At 33.6% G+C, this 20,613-nt stretch overlaps 3 protein-coding genes across 3 annotated transcripts; 2 read left to right on the top strand and 1 right to left on the bottom strand.

Annotated features, from left to right (window-relative positions):
• Window positions 1-1,985: 1,985 nt before the first annotated feature.
• On the top strand, window positions 1,986-4,924 carry TRIADDRAFT_19972 (uncharacterized protein; the record flags this gene model as incomplete). Its single annotated transcript, XM_002108797.1, has 8 exons — window positions 1,986-2,212; window positions 2,367-2,548; window positions 2,749-2,874; window positions 3,083-3,168; window positions 3,504-3,624; window positions 4,023-4,103; window positions 4,281-4,402; window positions 4,799-4,924. 8 exons carry the CDS (start codon window positions 1,986-1,988, stop codon window positions 4,922-4,924), a joined length of 1,071 nt encoding a protein of 356 aa, XP_002108833.1.
• Window positions 4,925-8,116: 3,192 nt separating this feature from the next.
• Window positions 8,117-11,383, top strand: TRIADDRAFT_18390 (uncharacterized protein; the record flags this gene model as incomplete). Its single annotated transcript, XM_002108796.1, has 13 exons — window positions 8,117-8,315; window positions 8,427-8,488; window positions 9,171-9,199; window positions 9,640-9,682; window positions 9,814-9,900; window positions 10,066-10,139; window positions 10,290-10,400; window positions 10,506-10,551; window positions 10,639-10,690; window positions 10,849-10,901; window positions 10,979-11,050; window positions 11,144-11,200; window positions 11,285-11,383. The coding sequence occupies 13 exons, from the start codon at window positions 8,117-8,119 to the stop codon at window positions 11,381-11,383; spliced, it is 984 nt and encodes a 327-aa protein (XP_002108832.1).
• A 654-nt stretch (window positions 11,384-12,037) lies between these two features.
• On the bottom strand, window positions 12,038-18,411 carry TRIADDRAFT_18846 (uncharacterized protein; the record flags this gene model as incomplete). Its single annotated transcript, XM_002108063.1, has 14 exons — window positions 12,038-12,163; window positions 12,234-12,435; window positions 12,505-12,602; window positions 12,676-12,750; window positions 12,817-12,938; window positions 13,028-13,088; window positions 13,188-13,285; window positions 13,365-13,428; window positions 13,512-13,668; window positions 13,772-13,818; window positions 13,993-14,096; window positions 14,190-14,361; window positions 16,396-16,544; window positions 18,354-18,411. The coding sequence occupies 14 exons, from the start codon at window positions 18,409-18,411 to the stop codon at window positions 12,038-12,040; spliced, it is 1,533 nt and encodes a 510-aa protein (XP_002108099.1).
• Window positions 18,412-20,613: the final 2,202 nt, after the last annotated feature.

The raw sequence follows: 20,613 nt of genomic DNA, 5'->3' as shown, positions 1-20,613 counted from the left end.
CTCATTGTTAGCCAATGCGCCAATACCACATAAAAAAAATAATTTCGAAATTGTAAAGAAGGTCGCTTTTGTAACCTTTAATCAAAATTTTTATTGATACACCTTCATGTTAGGCTCCAACCGCAGTAGTTAATATTTTGCCATGTTATGTTGACAAGTACAATGCCAAATTGTGATTGAATAAAAATCTTATCCTATAACGCGATATTACATACAGCTTACACATTATTTTTGTATCGACTAGCTTAATAGATTCATATTATGACCAATAGCATTCTTATGCCTATTGATTTCTCAGGACAAGTACTGTAAATTGATAATCTAGAATTTTTTTGATCAAATAGAATTTCTTTACTGGTTCATCTTCACTTTTCCGTAAAATTTTCGAATGCGTTTTTCTGTAATCTTTATTCTTGTTCTTATATTCATAATTTATCATTATTCTGCTTTATCGACTTTGTGCAAGGACAGTCTTTACATCAATCTAAACTCGTTAATATTTACCCCAACTTTTATCAGATAAATTGTCCAAATGAGTGGTCACTTGCAATACCAGCTGACTGATAGTAGTACAATATTACGTGCAAAGTTACAGCAGATCATGATATTAATCTTAATATTCGATATCATATACCGCATAGAAATTACGTTGTAGAATATTTCTTCAATTTTATTTGTGCTATAAGAACATGTAAGATATCTGAGCAGTGACGGTAAACCAGTTAGCCTTTAACGACGCTACTACCACTTTTAACTAAAGGAAAAATATACCATAGGCTATTATTTTGTATCGTATGATAAACTTTTACTTAAACGGAACGATTAAACTGCAGTTTCTTTTACTGATTTATCAATATAGTCTAGCAAGTTGACAACAAATAACGGATATATGTTTATAAACTGAATCATAACCATCACAGGTACCGAATGATGAATCATAACGAGTTTTCATCTATATTTGAAAGTTTACTTGCAAAAATAACATAGTAAATTATATAATACTGCAGCGGTATAATAGTATTGTAGCATACGACCTAGTAAAAGATCAGCCCTTATAGATAATAATATAGGTATAAGTTTTAGTATAAACTAGTATATCCGCGTTTAGCCAACTTCTAGATCAACTGTTATGCTGTCCTCGGCTTACTGCTATAATGTTGGACGTCAATAATTTACATATACTCGTATGCTGGATGTAAGTCATGTAAGTATACGCCGTATGAATGGATTAATTCTCCTGCAATGCAGTATGCTTCAAAGCCACAGTAACTACGAATGTTGCCTGCATGTACATTTTACCGGTTTTAATTGCTTATTCCTAGTGCAGTAGACTATAATAAAACCATATTAACGTATCAATTCTCATTCAGTTAAGCATACTACCATAGTCGAGGCAAAGGGATAAAAGCAACTTACTACAGATGTAGTCAGCTACAATGATATTTGCAGCTACCAATTGTAGCTACCATTTACGCGATCAATAAGTATATGAACGGATTAATTCTCATATATTACGGTATACTTCCAAAGTCAAAGGTAAATAAAGTAGATCACAGTCAGTATTCCGCCTGCAGGCACATTTTACGGATACTCATTGCTAATCCCTCATGCAGTAGACTGCTATAAGTATACCGCCAAAATACAATCATGATAATATGTTAATTCTCGTGCAATTATACATAATGCTATAGTCAAAATAAGGAGAAAAAACAATATACAGTTCTACAGTAGGTACACGGCTATAAGCATATTAACATGTACTAATTGTAGCTACCGTTTATTTGATCAATAACAGTAACCTAATTACGCTTGCTGATTGGCCATAAGACGACATTTATTTATATGACAAAATCAATAATAGGCGTTAGTCATTCCGTATTCCTCATCATAATTGATGAGTAAGTCTCATCAATTCGAATATTAATCAGTATTGACTAAATCAGTCTACCATCTTTGTAACGATTAGAATTATCTTTAAAGCGAAAATGTCTGCAGCTGCAAACGATACACTAGTATTAGTTACTGGAGCATCGGGCTACTTGGCCAGCCACGTTGTCCTTCAATTATTACAAAAAGGTTATCGTGTAAGAGGTACAGTTCGTAGTTTGAAGAGCGAAAAGAAGGTAAAGCCTCTACGAGAGCTTGCAGAAAATTCTGAACACTCTCTTGAACTAGTAGAAGCAGATTTGATGGAGAAAGAATGTTGGACCAAGTTGGTTACACTGCTAATTTAAAACTGTTCCTTTATTTCAACATTACATTGAGGGCTACATTGTCTACAGTAGTTCACTTCTTCTAATATTATACCATAATATTGGATAAACATTTCGTTAAACTTACAGTTAGAACTTTATTTGTTGAATAAGGGCTGTAGAAGGATGTACGTACGTCTGCCATATTGCTTCACCGTTTCCAAATAGAGTTCCTAAAAACGAGATGGAAATAATTACGCCAGCAGTCGAGGGGACAAAAACAGTTCTAGCTGCTTGCGCTAAGTCTGGCACAGTAAAAAGAGTGATTCTAACAAGTTCTATCGTAGCGGTTGGAAGTTCGTCACAGATTTTACGTGTATAACAGTAGATACGATAGAATATTTCCTTCTTGATAAATTCATCAACAATAATATGCTATCTTGAATTTAATTTTAACATGATTTTTGCAATACCTTTGTCTGAATTATTAAAATTTAGCATTAATACTGTATGTTGCTGCTATGATATTAGTAAATTTTAATTTCACTAGATGAAGCTATTCCCAAAAAAGATTCTAATTTCACTGAAGAGGATTGGCTTGACCCTACTACTGCAATGCCTTATCCTAAAAGTAAAGTTTTAGCAGAAAAAGCGGCTTGGGAATTTCATAAAAACCTTCCTGGTAAGACAACATCTTATAACGATTTATCTTTAATTGCTTTACTTAATATTAAAGTACTATTTGTTAGTCGATACTGATTCATTTAAGGACCTGCTAACCAATGACATTATCATTATCTAATCAAGATCTACATTAGCATTTATGTCCTTAGCAAACAATACGAAGACATTGAATTATTTAACTTAGATGGATCTCGACTTTGCTATAGATTCAGAAAAGTTCGAGTTGGTAACTATGAATCCCGGTTATATACAAGGCCCAATCTTGCGCGGAACCAATTGCACCAGTTTAGAAGTAGGTCTCTTTTGGTTAAGCGGATAGTTTAAATAAGAACTAGGACTATGTTGTAGATCGAGAGTAAAAGACAATTTTAACAGTAAAATAAACATCGACAAGATTTGCTACAAGTAACTAGCACTCCTGATAAACTGCAAGATATAATAATGGCATTCTTATATTTAATTACATGATATCGTATTTACTTGCTGGATGAATAGGTAGTTAATTTTTACCCTTTTTTAATACTGATATTGGTTATAGTTACATCAGGGTATTCCGGGTTTATATCTTCTACACCAGCGATGCTCATACTACTTTAATTTTATACCTTCATGGATTATTCTTCGTAGGCAATATCTAAGATGTTAGAACGGAAGATGCCTCGTCTCCCTGATATCTGTCTCTCTATTGTCGATGTTCGCGACGTAGCTGCTGCCCATATTGCTGGAATGACTTCCCCAAAGGCACCAGGTTACATTATACATGTTATATGAATTATACTACATATGATATTTTCTCGATCATGACATCAACCTTTCAAAGCCCATTTACTATTTTAAAAATTGGGCATCGACATTTATCAAATTGACTATGTGTGTGCATAATAACTGTAGTAGAAGTATCTACGTATAATCGAATAGGTATTAATACTTTGTTATACTTAAAACTCAGTATATCGATGCAGCACACGGGCGGATAATGTAGTAAAGGTTAAAGCAAATCCTTCGATTGTTAGATAAATTATACTGATAAATTTTTATAAATTTATTAATGGTACTAGTTTATAGTGCATAAAGAATGTGATATAAATTTTACAGCTCTTATTTATATTACGTTGATAACCGATGTTTATTGTTGCTGTTGTTTAGGAAATCGATATATCTTAGTTTCTAAATGCTGCCGCATGCTAGACGTTGCAGCCATGTTATCGGAGGAATTTAAATCTCAAGGTAAACGTTGCAATTATACGTAAAACGATTATAAGGCTACTTTATTAGGAATAATAAATACATAATTATTCACGCGAAGCGATCGATTGTTATAGTTAATTAATAATTTTTACTAATTCAATATAATGTTTATTACATACTCTTAGCTCTGTAATCAACCACTATATTCGTATTTAGGTTATAATGTACCAACGAAAAGAGCTCCACGATTTTTGGTTCGTCTAGCCTCTATTACTGATCCTTCCGTTAAGCTTATCCTACCGCAAATTGGAGTAGCTGCTGTCTTCTCCAACGACAAGGTAACCTATGGATAATTTCTAATTTGTAAGGGATTGCATGCAAGATTATACAATAATGATTATAATTAATAAACAGGGTGATGCTATTTAAGGATAAGTTAAGGTAGAAGTATCTTAAGTAATAATACGGTAGAATGTAAATTGCATGCATACACGCGTACTATATGTTATTAAGCCGCTTGATTTAATTCCTGAAATGATCAATAGTAAATTCGCTTATTTAATGTAACCTGCATGGAGAAACGCTGTAAAATACACCATAAACATTACATGCACTGCTGTGTATGCTCGTATGTTATTAAATCAAAGTTGGGTTATATGCTTATTCTATCCAGAAATGATTTATACCGTAATTTGCTGTATAGTGCAAGTCTAATTTTCATTACATCGTCCTAGGCTCGAGAAGAATTAGGAATTACATTTAGATCAGTTGACGAGACTATGAAGGAAATGGCTTACAGCGTCATCGACAGAGGTTTTGTTAAGAAAACTTCGAAATATAGAGGACCACCATCCAATTAAATCTATCATCTTCCATTTCTATAATTAGCCATTAATTCCTTCATTCTATTAGCAATTGAACTGAATTTATTATGTTGGTGCTGTAAAAGTAGCTATGACCGCAGATTATATATCAGTAGTACACGTAGTATTTTCGTCTGCTGTATTATGGTTATATGAAATATAGTCAAGTCCATTTGTATTGAAATGCTTTGCTAGATGAACTATTACATCTTATAACTGTAAGATACAATTTGTTAATATACTTGTAGATATAGTAACGATTTTCGATACGTGCGGATTCAATGTCATAATATAGTAAAGAATACTTTATAAGAGTGCCAGTTCCTTAGCCCATTTGTTAAAATAAGCCATTAATAAATTGTTTAAAACTTCATTTAAGAAGCTCTAAAGTCACGTTACTACATACCGTAAATAGTTTTATATCTTCAGAACATAGGAGAAAACTAAAATCTACAATATCATTACTTTAAACATAGATCGACGTCCAATGGCATAGGACAGATAAAATTTAAAGTTTATTATGCATGACAATTGAATTCACTTTTTGATAAAATACACTATGCAACAATACCCTACAGCAACATAAAAGTAGCAGCTATCAACTTTCCCAATACTCGTATGATTCCTACTTTATCCTAGCAAGATTATCAATTGATATTCAGTTTAGAAATTAAATATGGCGATCTTCGTTATTTAAAAAATGAGAAATGGACGTACAGTATAGAGCGGTAGCTGTTCTGTTTTTATACGTATCTCAACGGTGACATTTAATCATGATAAAACAAGATACAAACATTATGGTAAAAGTTACATGTAGGAGAAAAAATTATTCCACATGTTGCACCATAATTTTTCTCTATATACGAGCATCATACAGATTTACCAGCAAAAATATTATTACAAAGAGGTCATTTGTGTATACTGTAGAGAGGCGACGCATGTGAACAATATCGGCAATAAATAATGCTGAACTTAAAATTAATCTTGCTACTTAGGTCATGCAGACATTTTTGCAGCAAAATTGGCTTAATTATTAGTTATTAATCAATTTCTAGATCAAACCTACGTTAGTCCAGTGTAATCTATTATAGAGAATTCCTTTAAATCTTTTTATAACGCCACTTTTTTATTGACTATTACAAAAATTTGCATCATAGCAGTATCAGCATTTTTAATGTTACTGAACAAGCTGATTTTCTCCTGTCTTGCCTATTTTATAGACTACTTGACCATATCATATACGCCGAAATTATTATTTGACCAGCTCATACGCACGTAGGAGATGATTTGTGAACTTTAATTTATAGCCACTATTTGGTTGCTGGGTTGTTTAATACAATCTTTTTATAGAAATTTACTAGCAATTGCAAGAACTTTGGAGAATTTTCCCCTTCGAAATAAAGCAGTCGGGATAGGTCCTTTAATACGAGTACCAACCGGCTCCAACTTATCATTTAATAGAACAATATTATTGGTATCATGTCTTGGCAGAGTCTTGCTAGGTAGACGATTGCTAACTAGAAGCGCTTTATAAGTCTTACCACGATGTGCAATCATAATAATATCACCACATTTGGCGACTTTCCTATTTTTGTACAACTTGATACAGTAAGGTCGGTCATATTTTGTCGTTTTACCAGCATTTTCACAATTATCGACATATCTCAATCGCGTTAAGAGTTGGACACTTCGACAGCTAATGCTATTAAACCAATTACTTACAGACAAGGGTAAGTGAGAAGAAAGATTGATCCTAGTTAAATTGTTCATCATTTAGTGGAAAATAGACTACTCTTAGCTTACAATAGAAGCAAATGCAGTGTTGATAAAAGCAGAGAATATTTGCAGCTTGAGCTCTACAACGAGGTGCAAGATGAGGAAAATTTTTCGTAGGTAACCTAGAATCAGATGATTTAATAGTACAGCAAGTATATTTAGCCAACCAAGAGTAATGAAAAATAGTAATTTACGTAGATTATCTACTATTTCGGAGATGAATAATGACTTTAAACTTGCAATTGCCAAGATAGAGTAAAGGGAGCAATGGCTGCACGAGACGCTTTGGAAGCTGATTGCTAATGCTAGAATAGGACGACCGGACGACCAGACGTCCACGTCGAAAAGTACTGTGTACTACAGTACTTTGTATAATCAGTGCAGTACAATATACTGTACGTCTGATGTACTGTAAAATTAATGTCGCAATAAAGGAAAGGGGATAGGATCATCCTTTCCATCAATTTTATAGCTTACAGTATTGCTTAGCCTATACTGTATACTACAGTATACTATAAGAAAAATGCTTTAGGGATGACATTAGTTTTACAACTGATTCAATGCGCAATCTCCATCAAGGTTAGCTGGGTCAAATGCTGCGTGAGGCTTCCGATCAAGGTCTTGCTCGAATTCTCTGGAGTCTATCCAATTGGCAAAATTAGACGTTAAAATCAACAGAAATTTATCAAATAGAACCATGCAAGTCAAAGAGGAAGATATCACGATAATTGGTAGAGTACTATGCGATCCTAAAAGGTTAATACCTAAGTTTACAGCCAAAACGATATTCAATGAGCTTCGTTCATTCATTAATCATGTTTTGTACATACAGTACTGTATATTAATTGCAATGAAATGATCGGTATGCTAATGTGGGATAGCTCATTTATGAACTTACAAGTTATCCTCTATTAATGCATGCCCTTTTTAGTACTATGACACAGCTCAAGGATCTTGTAAAGGCTTAGTCTGATTATGTTTGATACAAGTATTGTGCTATTACTTTACTCCATTCGCCATGTACAGTATGCGATTGCTGTCATTTGGATTATGACAGCTTGATTTGGAAAGTTACCAATCTACTCTTCTTATGGCTGACTTTTTTAATGACCATGGGACAACTTAAGGTTCTTTTAGTGGTCTAGTCTGGTTGCAATGGATGCTATACTGCTACTGTATTCCAATCGCTAATTTTGGTGTATCGTATACCATTGTTGCAATTCGGATTATTCCTATCATTTGCGTCACTGCAATTTGATTATACAGTGTATGTGTACTTTTAATAATAATAATAATTAATTATACGTAGGTATTCCGCTACGAATTAATTCGTGCCTCTTTAGAACAGTACAGTACTACAGTATCTACGAGATAGCTTAATACTCTTGTAGTGACATAGTCTAGTTTTGACAAATGCAATACCACGATTATCCTCTATTCACTAATGTCAGTTTACTCTCTGCTTGTGATTGCTGCAAGTATAACTTAGATAACCTTTCTTTTCTTTTATTCCAACACTCAATTATAAACAGAGATTTACCAAGCCGTTTTCGAGCTCTATTTACACTGCGTAACATCGGTGGCAGCAAGGCCATTTCTCAAATTAACAATTGTAAGTCTTACAATCTCTAGCAACTTCCTGCCGTAATTCAGCTACAAGTTGCCACAAATTTCTATGCAATTAGTCTTTCATCGTCATCTATTTTTGCACTATTTATAACAGGCTTTAACGATTCCTCCGCTTTATTAAAACATGAATGTGCATTTTGCTTAGGGCAGATGCAGGTAAATAACTGCTTATTTGATTATTTTAAAAGGCTATATGACATTCTGGTAGTAGTGGAATCACGTATACAATGTTCTTCTAACACGAAATGTAAGCATGCAGATCTAGCTAGACATTTGCTTAACTTTTTTCTGATTCTCACAGTATTTCTTATTTTAAGTTCGGGACGGTTTTAGCATATACAGTAGTTCATATTAAAGTGAATAAAATACTCTTAATTAATGCTGACAGCGAATACCAGTCAGCTTCTATTTCGGAAATTCCTGGTTGCTGGATATTGCAATAGTAACTTAGATTATAATTTCTGCAATACAATAGTAGCGAAAGTGCTGCACAGGCTTTTATTGTGATATACTCGTACGTATAATTTAACATAAGCCTAGCTTCACTCATACGGTAGTGATCTACGCTAATATACGATATGCTAATTTCATTAATTTAAAAGTCCAGGATCGCGCTGCGTAAAATTTAAAAATTAAGTATTCGTACTCCAATTTCAATTACCTTCAACTATATAGCTATTTTACAGTTAGCCAATATGATTTACTGATACTCTCATACTGTTCATAGTTGCTACTTACAGTAGCAATAAGAATTAGTGATAGATATATTAGAACATAACACAACTGCTTGAAATTTTCTATTCTTACATTTACCTTACTCGATATCGGTTTACTCTAGGATCAAGATGCAATACCTGTATTAATCAGGTAAGATATCGAATAGGTGTTATAACAAAAGGCCTAATATAATCTTGTAAGCACAGATAATCCTACGCCAATTTCTTGATTGAAATCCTTTTAAAGTATTCCGTTTCTATGTTTAAAAATATTGCCTAGTACTTCAGTAATTAAGCTAATGCCATTTAGCTAATCATACGGATAAATTATATTAAGGTATCGTTGTCTGCGAGTGGATTATTGCTAAGTTGCTGTTTAATGTAGATGTCAACACATCATAATGTAATTATACAAAATTTATCTAGTTTAGACACTAAGCTAATTTATTAACCTGATTACTTAGAGAATTCACAGATTATTTGCTACTTTAGAATTTCGTATCTTATTATACTCATTCAATTGTATCAATAATATAATCATAGCACCCATGCCACAAAATCAGAATTACCAAATTATCTTTCTTCCAATAGTTTACTGGAAGATGAGAACCAAGAACCAATCGTCCGCCATGAAGTTAGAAAAAAATTAACCGAGATTATATCGTATTGCAATTATTACAAATTCCGTTAAATACTGATCAATGATTAAAGTAAATCTAAGAAGAGAGTAATCAAAGTTATGACACTATATTCTGGCGACTACAGGCAGGAGAGGCATTAGGCGCAATCGGAGTACATTCTGAAGAATTGTTATCGTTATTACAAAAATATTGCAATCATCCCATTAGAGAAGTAAATAGATGCTAATTTTAAAATAGGTAGTCTCATATTAGATTATAACTATTGCTGTGAAAGGATCGCTGCAATGGATAGCCGCTTTTACGAATAGTCATAAATCTATTGATTCTGGTACTGTACATAGGGATATAATTGGTCTTAATTATGTGCATTATTTAGATTGCAGACACCTGTCATCTTGCAGTAAATCGCATTCAATGGTTAAAGACTCATGGTGCGAAAGAAAACTTAAGGTAAGATTTAGTACTTATTAATTAAATTGATATTGTGACCATATATTTTCGTATATGCGCAATCTAGTAAATGATATCATCACGTTTTGCTCATATTTACTTCAGCTTCTTTATAACCATTAATTTATGCTGTTGTATCATTGTGTAAAGCAATAATCCATTTAACTCAATCGACCCTGCCCCGCCTTGTAAGGAGGATAACGTTAGTAAGCTCTACTCTATTCTAACGAATGCTGATGAGGACTTATTTAACCGATACAGGTACAGTAATTGCGACCTAAATACGTCATTATCTTTCGTATTACACAAATTTTTACTACTAATACATATCATTCATAGCTCTCACGTACTCTACCTATTTTATAGAGCAATGTTTTCTTTACGTAATATGGCCACCGATAAATCAGTTAAAGTTAGTATTATATTGTATCTTCGTCAGATCATTATTCATTTTATTGGAATTTGCTGTCATAAAAATATTCGTAAAATATATTTACAGGCTTTGGCAGCAGCATTAGATGTAGAAGGCGCTCTCATTAAGCATGAAATTGGTAAACTGCTTTTAATTTAGGATTAGTGGAGCACTAACTCCAAATGCGGTTCTTCAATATTTATGACAATATAATCCTGACTATTTAAATATCTATTCGATAATAATTCCATTATGTTACATCTCCCATGGCCGAACCTGATGCACCATGTGTTCTAGCATATGTCTTGGGCCAGATGCAACATCAAGCTGCAGTAGAAAGCTTAACTAAGGTATATAAAGCAGTTATTAGTTGCTATCTGACGAAATAATTTAAAGCTTTCCCTATACTCTATGAATACTGTTGTAGCATTTACAAGATTCAACAGAACATGCAATGGTTCGTCATGAATGTGCTGAGGCTCTCGGTTCTATCGCTACGGTATCCAAGACTAGTACCTTTTTATATCTTTTGCAGAAATGACCGTGTTATTAATCATTGATGTTATCATTATTATAAACGAATATCGGACAGGAAGCATGCTTTGAATTGTTACGAAAGTATATTTCCGATAGTGAACCCCTAGTTCGAGTAAGTTTACTCTTCCTTAAGATATTTATATTTCTAACGACTTACGTAACTATGCCAATTACAGCGACTCATTTTTTCATTTAGGAAAGCTGCATTGTTGCTTTGGATATGTGCGAATATGAGCAAAATCATGATTTTCAATATGCAAATACTCTAACAAATCTGAAAGAATCAACTGTTTGATACCGTCTTATGCCACAAGTTTAACGATTATAATATTTACATTTTTAATTACTTTTACCAAAACAAGACATTGAACCTGACGAATAAAAAGCTTTTATTAGAAAGAAAACAACTGCAAAGTACCGTGATAACCTTTGCAGGTCGAAAAGGTGTACAATATTCGAAATTACATTAAAGAAGTAAACCCCTGTGCCACATACTGTACAGTGTAATGAGAGTTGGGATAACGTCAAATATACTCGAGATGTTACCTACAAAAAACTACACTATCGCATAGAAGACACACTTACAGAGCAGTATGTTTCGTACGATTTAATCCTAATTTAAACTTTCTATGTCTACGATTGAATCAATCTATAATTCAATCCATTACAATAAAGTACATTAGTGAGATTTAAAAAAATAGAGCATACATTAAAACTCGAAATAAGGCAAACAATACGAATTGTATACTTTTGATATTTTTCGCTACAAATTTAGAAATATATACAGTACTGTTACAATACAGAGCAAATAATTTATATAAAATGAACTGGTACTGATCCATACGCCATTTTCACTATAAAGTACTTTCATTAATAATTCTTTCTCATGTCAATAACGTACGACTGTAAAAAAAAAGAAAACAGTCAGTCTACACCTAAATTCGATACTTTAGATAAAAAGACACGCGATTCTTACCGAGCCATTGCCACTAACTGCAACAATTCTATTATCTTTATGCCAATCAATATCTGAAACCGGTCCATCTATCATCACCGTCCGAACGAGAAGTCCGTTCTAGACAATATAATAATCTCTATAAACACATTTATATTGCAGGTACAAGCTAAAAATAAATGTTACTGACTTCTAACGACCATATATTGACAGCTGTGTCGTATGAACCACTTGCCAATAGTCTACCATCGGAGTTGAAGGCTAAAGAATAGACAGGGCTCTGATGACGATTCAATGTATATAAGCAAATACCACGATCCACATCCCATATTCGAATAGTTCGATCGGCTGATGCACTAATAATTAAATAGACCAACATCATACCAGTGCTTCTGAAAACTACTTAGTAACATTCTACCATTTATCTGTTGTTTTGAACATACCTTGCAAGGCAACTACACGACACCACTCTCTTAACTGGACACCATTTAATAGCGTAAATATTTCTGACATGACCACGGAAATCGTGGACACACTTATCTTGCTTTAAATTCCAAACCTTATTACATAAATCACAGATTTTTATAAAACGGTATCAAAATAGTTCTACCAATAAATGAAATTCCTGGTACCTTCACTGTACAATCGTCAGATCCAGATGCAAGTAAATTTGATGATGGGTCCCATCGAACAACGTTGATTTCGCTCTATTTCAGAATACAATTAGAAATTAGCTAACTTTGTTCAGTAATTTACAGAACTAATAATTATACCGTATGTCCTTCGTATGACTTTATCGGCTTCTCAGATCCAACTTCACATACAGCTACAGAACGATCCGTAGAACAAGTTGCAAATATCGATACATTTTGCCAATCAATATCCGTTACTGGTCCTGCATTATACCCGCATAACATAAGCGTTCGTAATACTAAGTTCTGATTAATTAATAAATTGTAATAGTCTACAGTAGTAATGGTTTACCTTTATGATGATCACAGCATTGCTTCATTTCATAACTTGAAGAATCCCAAATTGTAACACGCTACACAAATTCAAGTTGCTTCATTACCATTTACAGTTTTAATAAGAAATAGTAAACAGTCTACGAAATCTTAACTTTACTTATTCATATTACACGTACCATATCGGCACTTCCCATCGCAATTAAACTACCATCAATATTCCACCGACAAACAAAAATCGGCGCTGTGTGATTACTTAGCGTCGCCACTAGCTTACCTATATATAAGAAAGTACACTCTCGGTTATAAAGTCATCATGTAAAGTAAACTTAGATAAGTTTCAGCGATCAATTTACCATCCAACTGCCAAATTCTTCCTTTACCATCTGCACAAGCAGTTAGTAACTGGGAACCATCCGGCTATATATAAGAATATTTCCATTTTGACGTTAACAGTTGTTACGTCTATTATTATACCGATGGCATTTACTAGGGTTACATACCTTCCAAACAATCGAAGTTACAGCATAGCGATCAGAAATACCACAATTGCCATTACTAGCTTCAGGTTGCCTTTTGTCGATTTCATTCGGGTAATGTTCAAGTACCGTTGCTTCGACCTCATTCGGTTGTGATATCTTTGCAGTCCCATCAGACGATCTATGTATATACATCAGTAATAACATAAGATTTTAGACGATGACGGTAATAAAGTGGAATAGCGTACATCCTCAGTACTAAGGCAGATCATAAAATGTCTTACCCAGTAGCTATTAACTCTTTATTTGGGTGCCATTTTATTGCGAATATCTACATTATAAAAACGGTATGTCAGGCAACTGCGGTTGAGATTACCGTTATTAATTAATACATCTATAACTATAAAGGCGTTAAAGTTCATACGTGCTTAAACAGTCATTTTACGATAACTTCAATAAGGTAAATAAAAGATACCTCGGAATTGTGTATACTATTTGAATGGACATCAGATTCGGAGGATCTCCTTTGGTCAGAATTTTCTAATACGCACGAACAGTTAAATGAGAAAATAGATAAAAAGTAATATGAGTGTATGCCATGATACTGGACTTTACACATAAATCGTAAGTTCATGACAAAAATTCAAGAATTGCGTTAAGTATGACTTGTTAAAACATTATCTTTATACGATCACATAATACCTTCACGTTTACTATCTTTTGTAAGCTTTTTTTGGCTATCTGGTGTTAATTGCTGATCATTTTTTGCATTTGTTGCTACACCATAACTAAGATTGCCAGATGATAATTCAGACATTTTTCCAATCGAATCTATTAGTGAAATATTCTCTAAATTATTATGATTATTTTGGTTCTCTCCATTTTTCTGTAATAGAAAAAAAATAAAACATATTTAATTTTTCTTATAGCAAATTATTACTTATACCAGGACGTATTTTTTACTGTATGTGCAAGTAAAACTAAGCAATTTCAGGTAGCAAGCAAAGTATCAGAGAAAAGTAATTAGACGTAATCGTAAATAATACAGCCCACATATGAGTATCAAATATAACCACAAGACTGTAATAATGTGCAAACACCTCGATTGCGTTGTGCACCACCCTATGAGTAACGTCAAAATACTGTAAAATTTTTGCAACAGTTATTCATTACAATCAACCATAATACGGAAATATTGATAATATTTAAATTTTAACTGCTAATGTTAGCTGCAACGAGTGGCGCATATTTAGAATAATGAGGCACAATAAGAATATTTTACCATTAATTGTAATTACAATAATATTATTGTACAGTAGTAGAATTCTGACAGTCTTTCAATGGTAATAAATTATGATATAAAATTACATAGTTTCCCAACGATGAAACGAAATTATCTTAATATAATACTGTAATTTTCAGAATCGACGATTTAGAATTTTGACCCAATTTGGATAACAAAGTCATAGCAGATTAAACTCTGCATTCATAATGGAATCAAACGTCATCAAAATGTACTACTTCATGTGGTAATTAGTTATATTCACAGTTACACTGTAATATCTACTGACGAATGTCTTTAATTTCTAATGGCGCAATTATAATAGAAGGCTACTCAATCACTGAAACTTCATAGCTATACAACATTGCCATCGTTTTGTTCCGGGCCTAACGTTAAAGACTAAAAATCTTTTAAAGAATGTAAGTTACTATCATTATCAAACAGTATTAGAACCATTAATAACCCCATTGCGTAAGGGCCTAAATACTAAAATCAAAGGATACGGAATACCGAATCCATTAACAAGTCTATCATTAGATAATCAGAAGAGAAAGGAAAATCATATCCGATATCCCTGATTAATTACGGTAGTTTCCAGTGTCTGCTAACGCGGATTTGTCAAGTAAGCAGCACTAGCGTTATTTGGGATTATTATGCGTATGCGTCGCATCACAAACTTCTTATGACAATCAACAAAATCGGCCCGCTATTCAAGTTTTTCAAGAAAAGATGTAATTATATTAATAAACACTACGGCACTTACAGTCACTCCAATCTACGCTCACATTTCAAAAAAATTGAACCAAAATTTCGTATCAAGGACAGCGCTAGCGTTATCCAGGGAAAGAAAAAGAGCGCGTCCACTTATAAAAAGAGAAGGTATACTCTACTGTAAATACTACATACGCGTATAGTGACAACTTCAAAACTTAATCTACTGTACAGTAAAAATATCACTATTTCAAAGATAAAGCGTCTATAACTTATATTTACCGTACTCCTACGTACTATATTACCAGCCATCACAATTATTATATTAAATGTATTTACTAGTCAAACGTGGATACAAATGAAGTTGGCTGTCGAATTTGTCATGTGATATGAGTCGATCTAATTTCCAAGCTAAGCAAAATACTTCATACCAATATAACGTTAAAAAATTATCGCTCATTCAGTACTACGTTTCGGTGTTCAGTTTACGCTAGCACGGTCCAAGGGATTCACTATGGTACTGCTGTACGATGACATTATAACAGCACAAGTGCAATATGTTTCACAATGCGAAACAGCCTTAGCATTTAGAGCTCATCATCTTGTCATTATCAATTCATGTACTCTTGTCTAATTAAATTGCTAACTCCATTTTAGACCTCCATATGCATAAATTACATCAACGCATTTATCAGGGTTTACTATAAATACGTTACTGGATAATATGAGGCGATTGGGCATCGCAATTTTAACAACGCTAAAATAAGGTTTATAATCAATCGTAATAGAAGATATTTGCTTACTGAACATACATAAAACCATGAATATCTTAGCTAACAGAAAATGAAAATTAGAGTAGCTAAGAAATAATAAAAGGGACATTTCTTCAATAGAAATGTTTTACGAAGCCCTTACCTCATCTTTTAAAGTCATGTCGACATAGTAATACAACATGCCTTTCTGTACCATGGATATTAAAGCACCAGGAGGTACACTAGAACCATTAATATTCGAGCGGTGAATGTGACTTTCTATTCCAAAGGTATAACATGAGTGATGAAATCCTGTATCAAGACATATGGAGACAAATATTTATAAGTACAAATGCACATGGAGACTTGTAACTACAGTAATATGTAGAGTTGCCTTTGCGACGATTAAAATCAAGGCTAAATAAGAACATGCACACTTTTAAGAGCAGCACTTCCACATCTATTACAGTGCATGGCCATCTGTACGTCGTATTATAATTACGATTGATTTATTTGTCATTTCAATACTGTTGTAATATCATCAAATATTGAGCATTGCATCCGAGTATACGGAAATAAAATTTGTCACATTACGTGTACACCATACGTCAAATTAACAAATCTACTTTTACGAAATAACACAACGTCAATATCTGTCGTTAATTTCTTTACGTGATCACTTCGAGAAAGGTTTAGCATCGCTATAAATAGATAGTATACACGGTTAGTATTTATTGTATAGCTTCATAGTAACCTCCTACAACTATATCTACGTCAAAGTAGAACTGCTACATCTTATTTTACGTAAGCACGTCTACGTCTCTGATTGATATTTCTACGTGAATCGTTCGTATTATTCATTAACAGTATTCAATTGATACTAGTAAGGGTATGACACTGTTTGAACTCCAATAAAGACGCAACCAATCAAATTGTTCAAACCATATTGAAATATATTGTCTTTTTCACAAACTTACTGTATAGAAACTCTACAAATACAGTATGCACACCAGGAAGATTTTTCACCCAATAAACCTAATACCGTAGAGTCAGTAGATGGTACTAGATTATCGCGACTACTCGTATCAATAATTTAATTTAATCTTGTAAAAAATTTGCGCCTATTTGTATTCTCTGTAATAGCCCGAAACACATGAAACAATTCTATTTACAGGCGTCAGAAATATCAAAATCGATAGATATCTTACACTGTGTGTCCATATACTGATATTTAAGAATTTTCCGGTACAACATTACATCGTAAGTAATTCTTGTGATAGTAAGCAGCAATAACACTAATCAAAGCAATTTAAGCGGATATGGTAGTGACCAATTATAAAATACAGTACAGCACCAGCAGCAGGGTAATCAAATCAAGACTACGCGTATACGTGTACATTGTAACCGCTAGTATCATTTTACGTCTAAGAAGACTCTTCCTCACAGCCGAGAAATAGAGCTAATAGTAACGTCCTCGTGTCTTAATCCTATATTATGCGATTATTTGTAAATGCCTGGGCCAATCAATTTTAGGTTAATCCTATTTGCGAACCTCCTTGTAGCAATGACAATTCTACTTCAAGTAGTGCAATATATTAGAATACGTTCACAAGGTTAAGATCAAGCTATCACGCCATGACACATTACAGCCTAGTAATACTTCCAACTTGAATAGAGTATCATTATTATATAAGCCTATTGCCAAGTAGAACTTGCTACTTTGATCTAGCAGTAAAAGTAGACAGTCTTGACAAGTTCTTTCCAATACCTTAACTAATAAACACTGCTATGCCTATGCCTGAGACGGCTATGACAGCGTCCAGTAAAAATTCAATAGAAAGTGATTTCCAAAACCCCGTTCGATTCTAACATGTGAGTCTTACTGCTTAAGAATAGTTTTTCTTCCACATGTACTGCATCATTCGTCATTGAAATAAGTTAGCTAGCACTAATGTCGACTATCTTTTCCAACCAGGTCAAAAGTATTCTAGGGTCTACATCGTCTACCATGTTGAACAATACTTCAGTGAAGACTATAGCTCAGTGTTTTAAGCAGTTCGACTCAAGGAATGAAAATGGCAACACCATGACATAATAACTTCAACTAAATTAATAGCTAACCTGACTCTTGCAAGTAACGATATATCAAATAATTCAATTCTTCACTAGTAAAATTCATTTTCCTTCGTCTATCATTGATTGTCGACGACTTTTCAAGTGGTTAACCTTGCCAATGAGTTCAAGCTTCTTGTCGATCCACCATAAGGAAACGAAGGAAATCACTACAGGACTTGTACTGGACGAAAAGGTAAAAAAGTATGGCGGGCTTGTTCTTTGACGTAAGCATGCGCAAAAGTAGATACGCTTCACTGAAGACTCTCAAGAGACTAGAGACCTTCACCTACATAGGCTTCAACTGTTATTAACACGTCTACAGTACTGTACAGTACAGTACAGTACAGTACAGTGTACTGTAGACTAGTCTAGCCCAGGCTACTGTAGCGTACTGTACTGTACTGACTCACTGCATCAGCAGACGGCAATGGGTATCAGTGTCAGTACTAGGACTGCTGAGTGAGTACTGCAATGAGTATCGCACGTGGACCGTGCATTACAGTACTGTACAGTACTTTAACTGTACACTGTACAAAGACTCTGGTAGTTAGAGTGTATAGTACTGTACAGTACTGCACTACAGTACAGTACAGTATAGTACAGTATACTGTAGTAGTGTACTGTACAGTACTGTGCAATATACGGTACAATGGTCACGAGTGCATTCAAACTTGGCGTGATTGGCTGGTAGTGGTAGCACTGCTAAAAGTGCAGTGCAAGTGAGTGATAGGAAATTAAATTGGAGATTTTTCACCCTAATCTTGATTGCAACTACAGCATTTACAAGTTTCATTTTTGGTCTATATTATACATAAGCTCTGATTGAACAGTTCACTTGTACAGTATATGGATAGTGAATTCTAATTTAGTGTGCTTTAAGATTCACTTAGCAGCTGCCACTAATAGATGCGTCGTGAATAAAATTATTATATTTCAATATTACATCAAATTTCACTCGAGTAATTCATATAGTGCCAATATACCCAAGTATTGCCTTGAAGTTTAATCGCTCAACCCATACGGAGTACTCTGCAATGTATCGCCATTAATTAGTTATAACTATTTTAATCAACGTCCCTATCGCTTCGCTGACAGATACTGCACTACAGTTAACTTTTCAATTTTAATGTATTGATTATATTATTATTAATTATATATGATTATCAATGAATTATAATCAATGGTTAGCGAAATCATTGGCGGTATAACAGTCCTAGCTAGACTATGATCATGACTAATCTGTATATAGCATCATGTAATTCAATTGTAATTCAATTTCAATCTTAGTGATGGAAGAAGAAATGATATTATATTATATTATACTAAGCAGTTTTTGACTGACCGCAGCGATCAGTAGATTTATTTAGACTGTAATTCGATTTCTGTACAGTACAGTACAGTGCCTGACGATAAGTGCAGTCCAAAGGCATCTCAAGTAGTGTAATAGTAAGGGGAAAACCTACGACTTATTGCTGCAACAATTTATAGAATCATGTAATTAATGCAACTTTAAAGTTACATCTTGGTTTTTAAAAAGAAAGTGGATATTTTATTTCTTAAATGTATACGAGCATTGACCTATTTTTTCCTGCTAATGAAAAATACTGTAGTAGCAGACTATGGACACTGATACCACTAATCTATCATATGTTACTGAAACGAAAGCGACGACATATGTGTATGTAATAGGACTTTTTTAATTGTTCCATAATCATGACAATGCTAACATGACTTAACACTGTCATTTCCGAGAATCAATTATCCAACGGCATCATATTCCTTTACTGACTTACAACGTCTACAAATAGCCACAACTGAACCAGATGATTTCCCTAAATAACACAATCCATGAATTCATTGTATTCTTGATCTTAGACCACTGCCAAGACGAGTCAGTAATTGCTAGTACTGATTATGAATTTCAAACAGTTAGCTTAAACAGCAGCGAGGAAATTTCAGCTCCATCTAATGAAAACATGGATCAATGTTGATCCAAAAACACTATATACAGTATAACATCGCTATCCAATTTTAATGATGAATGGCTACGACAATTACTGTTTCAATATACCCTTTAGGCGGTAGTATGATACAATGAATCTTTTAGTCGTTTAATACGTATATCGTAAACCAGAATCGTAAAACTACGTTTACCAGTTTAAAATAAACAATTAGGCAAAACTACCTCCGTCTGAGCTGCTTTAATAATCACTACTCATAACAAATTTTATCAGCAGTTTCAAAGACCAGCAAAAGTATTTAGATA

This window comes from Trichoplax adhaerens, genomic scaffold, assembly GCF_000150275.1.
Source record: "Trichoplax adhaerens TRIADscaffold_1 genomic scaffold, whole genome shotgun sequence".
NCBI classification, from domain to species: domain Eukaryota; kingdom Metazoa; phylum Placozoa; class Uniplacotomia; order Trichoplacea; family Trichoplacidae; genus Trichoplax; species Trichoplax adhaerens.
This window is presented reverse-complemented; position numbering and strand designations above follow the sequence as displayed.